The following is a 7,500-nucleotide window of genomic DNA, read 5'->3' as shown; positions in this document are numbered from 1 at the left end:
TTTGATTTGGCCAATTTTTTTTTTAAATGTGAGCCCAGGGCCAAGTAGTTGTAACTCACTGGCAAAGTAGGGGTTAGGTGTCAATTGGGACGAAAGTTCTGTTCCTCTCCCCTGCCACTCCATGAATTGTGGTGAATGGATGAAATTAAATTAATTAAAAATTAATTAATTAATTTAATTTAATTAATTAATTTTAATTAAGTAAGTAAGTAAGTAAGTAAGATTTCATTCACTTTCATTGAAATGCTTTCATTTCACTCATGATGCTTCTAAGTTTTATCAGTCCTTACCCATCTTGTCTCTAGAGTACATTTAGGTAAAAGTGTAACAGATTTTAGATTGAGGCTGGATGCAAGGGCTGTAATGTAATAGGCATTGGGGAAGAGACTGAAAGACAACAACCCCAAAGCATTTTGCCGGATTTTCCCTTCCACTTAAAACTTGTATGTACCCTCTAACATTATCAAAAGTCATTTAAACCCCAGATGTGTATTTTTTTCAAACGCGAAGCTGATAGTGTTTTTGCATAGCTTATTTCTCAAAAATAAAGCCCACATCGGTAAAAAAAAATACCAGGGCAATGTTCTTAAGTTCATTTCCAGTCAACTTGCAAAATTTGGGCTAGTTTTGAGTAAAACTGAAAATCGACCGAAATTGTCACTTACTAGGTTTTTGCATCCAGCCCTTCAATTATTGTTATGGGTGCATTTACTGTACATTGACAAAAGGTTTATAATTTTCTTTTACTTTCAAATTAATGATTTGCAAGTGACTTTGTTGATTTGTTTAATGTAACTAAAAAAATTATTTCTCCTGACTGTGAGCAAATATTAACTTGTAAAAAATTGCAGTGCAAGTCCACTAAAAAATTAATGATAATTATGATAACTATTAATGATTGGCATTTTTTTCAAATTCCAAGGAACAAAGGCTTAAGCATGTGTTTTGTGATCTTTCAGGATTATGTTGTTGCATTGCCACAAGAATATTATGAAGCCTATCAACTAGAGGAGAAAGTTACAAATCCATGTAAAGTGAATGGTATTGACAGTTTATGCAACCAGTTCTCATACCTGAGCCTTAAGAAGCCAGAATTGTTCACTGCAGAGCTGGTAACAGGGTACATTATAAGGAATAGAAAACGGGTAGATACACAGCTGTTTAAAAATGAATCAGTCCTGGAACAGTTAGACTTCAATGCAATGGCTTTGTTGGATAGCAAGCAGGTTAGACATAAAACTTGCCAATTCCATTCTCTCTCTTAACAACTGAAAGTACATTAAACTTGATGTTAGAGTGCGAACCATTGTTAACTAATTTTGGTAACTAATTTTTGACCAGTTGCTCAATTGGTTGGGCATCAGACTTCTTGCTTTAGATCACAGATTCAAAACCCTGGTCAGGCCAATACTCAGGGACTCAAATATAACCGTAAAACCGCCATGATACTGTATGTGATGTGCCTGTGATGTGCCTACTTGGAATGTAAAGATCATGTGAAATATCTCGGTGTCCTAATCGATTGTAAACTGTCATTGAAAAACCATATTGACTCTATAACACTGAAACTTGGCAAAACCATTGGATTACTGTCAAAGATAAGGCATTTTGTTCCCTTACATACTCTTGTTAGTATATATAACTGCCTTATTGTTCCTTATTTACGATACAGCTTAATTGCTTGGGGACAAGGTGGCAAAACTCAACTAAATAAGCTTTTGATCCTCCAAAAACGTACTCTCTGTTTCATGTGCTTCGCTGACAGGTGTGATCACGCCATTCCTTTGTTCCTTCATGCAAAGGTTTTACCTATTCACTTTTTGTATTATAAATTGCTAGCTGAAACAATGCATGATGTAAATAACGATGATCAGTAGCACATTACATGTGTACAATCAGAGTGACACAAACTCCTTCCCAAATATCTTCTTTATTATAAGCCGTACATTTGTAAGATTTCACACAAATAAGGGTAACATGTTTGTCAATAAATATGCAAAGTTTCGTGAATATTCACTGCACTCTTATTTTTGGCGAAATTTTTGTTTGACAAAATTGATTAAAAATATGGCCGTCACGCGTAACATTTACCCAGATGAAATGTTGTTCGATAAAAAATATATCTAGACCAAAACGCCCATTATCGTTTGGAAAAATCTTAAAATTACAAGGACCAAACATACTTTCAACCTAATAACTCAACTTTTCTAAAACTAGAATCTGTATGGTTAAAATTCCAAAAAAGTACCTCGTAGTTAGGGCGTCACGATACTGCTCCGAACTTCTGCAGTTAAAATTAAGGTTCCCAGACAAGTTACAAAAACGAGGTGAAAAATAAAAATACCACCGCAGACGGCGTTCTCACTTTCTGGGGACTCTTTCCTGAAAATATGAACAATCTAGGACCATTCGCTCCAACGCAATAAGAAAAAGTCTGAATCTCAAGCCTTGTGAAACGCTCCATGGTTTGATATGCCATTAAAAGCATCAACGAAAGTCAAACTCTTCCCAAATGCCCGCAATGGATCCAAAACCTTCGGATTGCCGCCACATTTGAATCTCATCTCAAAACGAACGTTCATGAGCATTTCCACGTTAAAATATAAAGTAGGTAGCTCGCAAGAAGAGTTTTTCTAAATCTTAAGCCTTGTGAAACGCTTCTCCATGAGTCTCCTATTACATGTAGGATTTTCTCGCGAGAAAGACAGCGAAACAACATGACCATTTCGCCATGATTTCGGGCAATTCCTTCCATGAAACATCAACATGTGCCCTTGGTAACCTCCCAAGAAGGTTCCAGAAGCTGTTTGTTACATAACAACTCCAAAAATAGCCGTGAAAACCTCAAGAAAAGCACGTGTTTTAAATGCAAATGCCCCCCTTCGGGTTGGGTCACGTTCGTTACGCCAGATGGTTTTCAATGGACACAATGGAGCATGAGAATAAAGCAGAATCAATGAGAAGATGGAGAAAAGAACAAAAGGAAAAAAAAAGGCTATCAACAAAGCCCACTACGAGAAAAACAGAAAAAAGCTGATATGTTACCCCAAAGTGTGTAAAATGTACTAGTTTTAGGATGCGCAATGTATTATGGGTAAAAACTAAGATTGCTGACTTGGCAAAAAACTTTGGATTATATGATTGTTTCCTATTAATGGCGATTTTGCTGTGATAATTACGAAGTGTTAATATGAATTTGGACAGATTACTAGATATTTTACAAAATTAAGAGGCCGCAAAGCATCATGGGTATAACTTAAAATGTTGTCTACAAAGCTAAAACCAAGCAAAACATAATTATTTCGGCTCTTAGTGTGTTTTACTGTGCAAATTAAAGTGTTATCATGACTTTGGAGAAATTTGTAGAAATTTTGCATTTTTGATATATGTTACACAATTGTACGTGTCTATTGTGCTACTGATCGATGTTATCCCTTCACAATTGAAGGATTTGTTCATCCCTACTGCAAAAATTCATTCATATAATACGCGATCTTCAGTTTCCAACAACTTTTATATTAAGAAGTCAAAACTTGAAATTAAACGAAAATCGTTTTCAAGAATTGGTGCAAAACTGTGGAATGAGATACCAACTAAGTACCGAACACTACCAAAACCCATTTTTAAAAGGAAAATTCGTATGATCTTATTCAATATATTAGAATCTGAAGACTCCTACGAAGACATAGAATCGATAATCTCAAAAGTTAGCAAATACTCTTAGTAGCCATCATCTTTGCTTCGCTTATCTCATCTTTTTCATTTTGTCTTATTTATCTACCTCTCATAATATACTGCGTTGCCAACCTCAATTACATAGCTAGGTGTTTCTTTAGACTTAATCTGTTTTCGTATTTACTTATCTATCTACTTATCTATCTATTTTTCGGTAGTTTTACTGTGTGTATTTTCTTCTTCTTTTACTGATTATCCTGGCCCGCCTCGATTAGCACTGCTACCTGCGGAGCTAGGGGAATAAGGACTTATTGTCAAATAATAAAATTTTGTATTGTATTGTATTGGTATATAGATCCATTTCCATTATCATTGCCATTTGGAAGTATATTATTTGTTCCCATTAGCAACATCAATTAATTGCAATGGGAAACCAGGCAATTCACAATGAAAAGCCATGTGAGTGGAAGAAGATAAGGATACTATAGATAACATTGTTGCTGACCCTGTCCAAGCTTACTAGGCAAAATGCCTTTCTTCCTCTTACACTAAAGCAGAAGAGCAGTTGCAGGATTTTTAATTTAATAGTTTTCTTTATTGTTCATTTATAGAATCGCATCACAGCAGACTTTTCCATTCCTAAGCTGGGCAAATATGTCCTAGTCCTTCAATATTTTCACCCTTCAGATGGGAAGGCCGAGTTGAGTGGCTACTTGAGGTATCCAGGAGGAACTCAAAGGGGATACTTCAACCTTCAGAGTTGTAACTACAGGTTTGGCTGTCGCCAGGTGGCTGTGAATGTTAATGATGTTGTTAAGGTCTTTGATGTTGAGAAAGAACAAAGAATGGTGGTTACTTTGGTATCAAGAGCGTCATCACCTATTGCTCTGGTATGTGAATTAATCCTTGTTGGAAATGCCCAAGTCAGAGATAAAAACCATTGAAATGTAGTAGAAGTTACAGTGGTGCTTGAAATAATTAACAAATCCAGGTTGTCCAATGTTTCAAAAGCCGCCAAACCAAACACATGAATTTTGTTGCCCTGATAACTCCTTAGTTGCCCATTACGAAACCCCCTTACAGTGTAGGTTTAAATGCACACCATGTTGGGATGCAATCACACACAGTGAATGAGCTTGAATATTCCATAGTTCTTTGTGTGTGCCTGTGGTTTTTCGCTGAAGTCGGGGTTAACAAAATAGTATCTTCAATCTCCATTGCCTACATGTTTGTGATAATGTCTTGTGCATTTTCCTAAATGTTTTGTAAAAGCTGCAGACATTCAAAGCCGGGAATATGCTCAGCTGCGGCAAATTTATTATTATTAACTTCACAGTACATTGTTTTTTCCTTGGGTAACCAGGGGTCACTTCCTGAAAGATGTAATAACTCTATTCCAGGGATAAATGCACCTTATTCTGGCATATTTATCCCCTGAATAGAGTTATTACACCTTTCAGGAACCTGCCCCAGGCTTTTTATTTTAGCATAAGCAGGTTGCCCTTTAATTAATAAACTTTCTGGTTTTCTCAGACAACTGCTACATGTAATTTTGAGCACTTGTACAGTATCAGTGACCCACTGACTCCCAGGGGTTCCCCATTGACTAGTAAAATCGTCTGGGGTTAGACCGAGTAAAATACTAAGTCTGGCCAGTTTAGTCCGGTTTGGATGTCAAAGGGTTAATTAATCATTTTGGTTTGAATAATGCTCAGATAAAATATCTGAACAGAAGTGCCGCATCATGTTTGCAAATTAGAGGGAATGCTTGCTTAGAGTTGAAACATGTTATACAAATGCTTGCTTAGAGTTTAAACATGTTATACAAAAAAAAGACAGACAGGTAACCTTTTGTTTGAGGTCAATGGTTATTTTCATTTTTTTATGTTTTAGTACAAGATGTCTACACTTCAAAACAATCATTCTAGTGAATTACAGCTTTATTTTGATACATTTATGGTAGTCATCAGTCAATATTTAAACCATTCCTTTCTCTTGATTTCCTCCAGCACTCTATCACTGCAATACCACTGGATATGTGGACTCTGGATTTCATTGAACCAAACATTCTATGTACAACCAAAAGTGGGGTGTGTATTCCAACATCATACCCAATTCCCAAGGGAGCAATCAAAATTGATGTTAATGGAGAGGATCCCAACGAACAGCAACCACCAAAACAAGATCCAGAGACAAAACTTCAGTATTTAAAAGGACCAGTAAGTAATGTTAGACAACACTTACTGCTCATAACTGTACATGTAGAGTTAGTAATAATTATTATTGTGATTAATCCAGAGCTGTGGTAATACAGTACTGTGCAAAAAGAATGCAAGCGAATTTTGTCGAAATTCGGTTATTGTTCTATTGAAATTTCAGAGGAATAAGTGTGATTTTTTGGCCTGACCCGCACGAAAGTTCGAACACAGGACAAAACTTCGCTAATCTGACAACGAAATTTCAGTTGGAGTTTGTACGTACTGAAACGAAAATTCAATAACCTAATGGAAATATCGTAATCTCGAAAATGTGTCGGTTAGCGTTTCGCATTTTAATGAATGAATGGAATCAACAACTGTACTCTTCTCTCAACCTTACGTGTAAACATGACGTGAATGAAACTGTTCAAGTCACACAAGTATCACGCAAAGAAAAAATAAAGTCGTTTACCATTCAACAAATTAAGTCAACAAATAAGCGACCATTCCGGTAAACGAAGAAAGAACTTTCCAGTTTTTAATAGGTGCATTCCTGAACGTAATCTTTTCTACCATCAATAATAATTTAAAACTCCCACAGACTTTAGCTGAAAGCTCTCGTTAGCGACTACCCTCGATTGTTTATATTAAATTTTGGTCGCTTTAATACGAAAATCGGCTCTCGCAAATTCCCGGGGTGATCACTTACAGTGTATGAAGGCTTCGATGGGCCTTTTTCGAACGTTAACTTAAATGTAAAAGGCAAATACTCACTGCGAATTTTCGATAAGCACTCGAAATTTCGCTGGAAAATTCATGTGGCCGTTTACGAAAGTTACGCAAATTTTCGCTTTTACTGAAACGATAGGCATTACGAAAATTCAAGGAAGTTCGCATGAAAATTTGTTTTGCCCGAAATTTCGTTATATTTGGTCGAAAAGTAGCGAAATTCGTTTGCATTCCTTTTGCACAGTACTGTAGTAATTATTAAGATCTACCATTTAACATTTAACAGAGTGTGATAGAGACCAGCTCATGTTGGAGGAGTGCTTGAAAATGTTAACATATTGTTTTGCTTACAAGTCAACACCAGGCTTTCGTTCTGAGTGGGAAAGATTTTAATTATGAGAGAAGTTACTACAGGTTTGAGCATACAGTAACTGTCAAGCATACATGCTGTGGTTGTAAAAAGTAGATTGGCCTGATTGAAAATTTAGACCAGATCACAACTTGAGCCATGGGGTAAAGATACCCTACTATACTTGATTCTTTTGTCAATATGGTGCTGAAGATGTCTTGTGGTTTTATACTGGTATATATTTTGTTCAAACCATTTTTGTTTTCTTTTACAGGTTGTCCGTGACTTCTCAGGTTCCATACCTCGTCCAGGGAAGTATGCTGTCATTGTACATTATTACCAGCCAATGCATTCTTCCTTTGATTCACAAGTGTCCATCACCAGCGATGTAGCATTGGATGGAACTGTCAAATTTCATTACTGTCCTCACACCTCAGGATGTAGATCTGTTGTTAGAGATGCAAATGTGGCTCATTTATATGACATGGGACGTACCTCTGTCGGTGTGGAGTTCACTATTCCTGAAAATGCATCCACTTGGATTGTAAG

At 36.3% G+C, this 7,500-nt stretch overlaps 2 protein-coding genes across 4 annotated transcripts in view; one reads left to right on the top strand and one right to left on the bottom strand.

Annotated features, from left to right (window-relative positions):
• The window catches only part of LOC137974992 (laminin subunit alpha-like), a 90,613-nt gene that overhangs the window by 33,478 nt on the left and 49,635 nt on the right, over positions 1 to 7,500 (top strand). The window contains exons 16-19 of the mRNA XM_068822024.1: positions 960 to 1,226; positions 4,287 to 4,565; positions 5,685 to 5,894; positions 7,226 to 7,495. Of these exons, the coding sequence (XP_068678125.1) occupies positions 960 to 1,226; positions 4,287 to 4,565; positions 5,685 to 5,894; positions 7,226 to 7,495 (1,026 nt within the window). The remainder of the gene's footprint in view (positions 1 to 959; positions 1,227 to 4,286; positions 4,566 to 5,684; positions 5,895 to 7,225; positions 7,496 to 7,500) is intronic.
• Positions 1 to 7,500, bottom strand: part of LOC137974996 (uncharacterized) — a 39,655-nt gene that overhangs the window by 18,753 nt on the left and 13,402 nt on the right. The window contains exon 4 of one of the 3 annotated variants that reach the window (XM_068822028.1): positions 7,447 to 7,500. This exon is cut by the window's right edge and continues 32 nt beyond it. The exons of the other annotated variants lie outside the window; for them this stretch is intronic. The gene's annotated coding sequence lies outside the window, so the exon portion shown is untranslated. The remainder of the gene's footprint in view (positions 1 to 7,446) is intronic. 3 annotated transcript variants of the gene reach the window in all.

The sequence above is a fragment of the Montipora foliosa genome, chromosome 11 (assembly GCF_036669935.1).
Source record: "Montipora foliosa isolate CH-2021 chromosome 11, ASM3666993v2, whole genome shotgun sequence".
Classification (NCBI taxonomy): Eukaryota; Metazoa; Cnidaria; class Anthozoa; order Scleractinia; family Acroporidae; genus Montipora; species Montipora foliosa.
The sequence above is the reverse complement of the archived record's forward strand: the minus strand, read 5'-3'. Positions and strand labels throughout refer to the sequence as shown.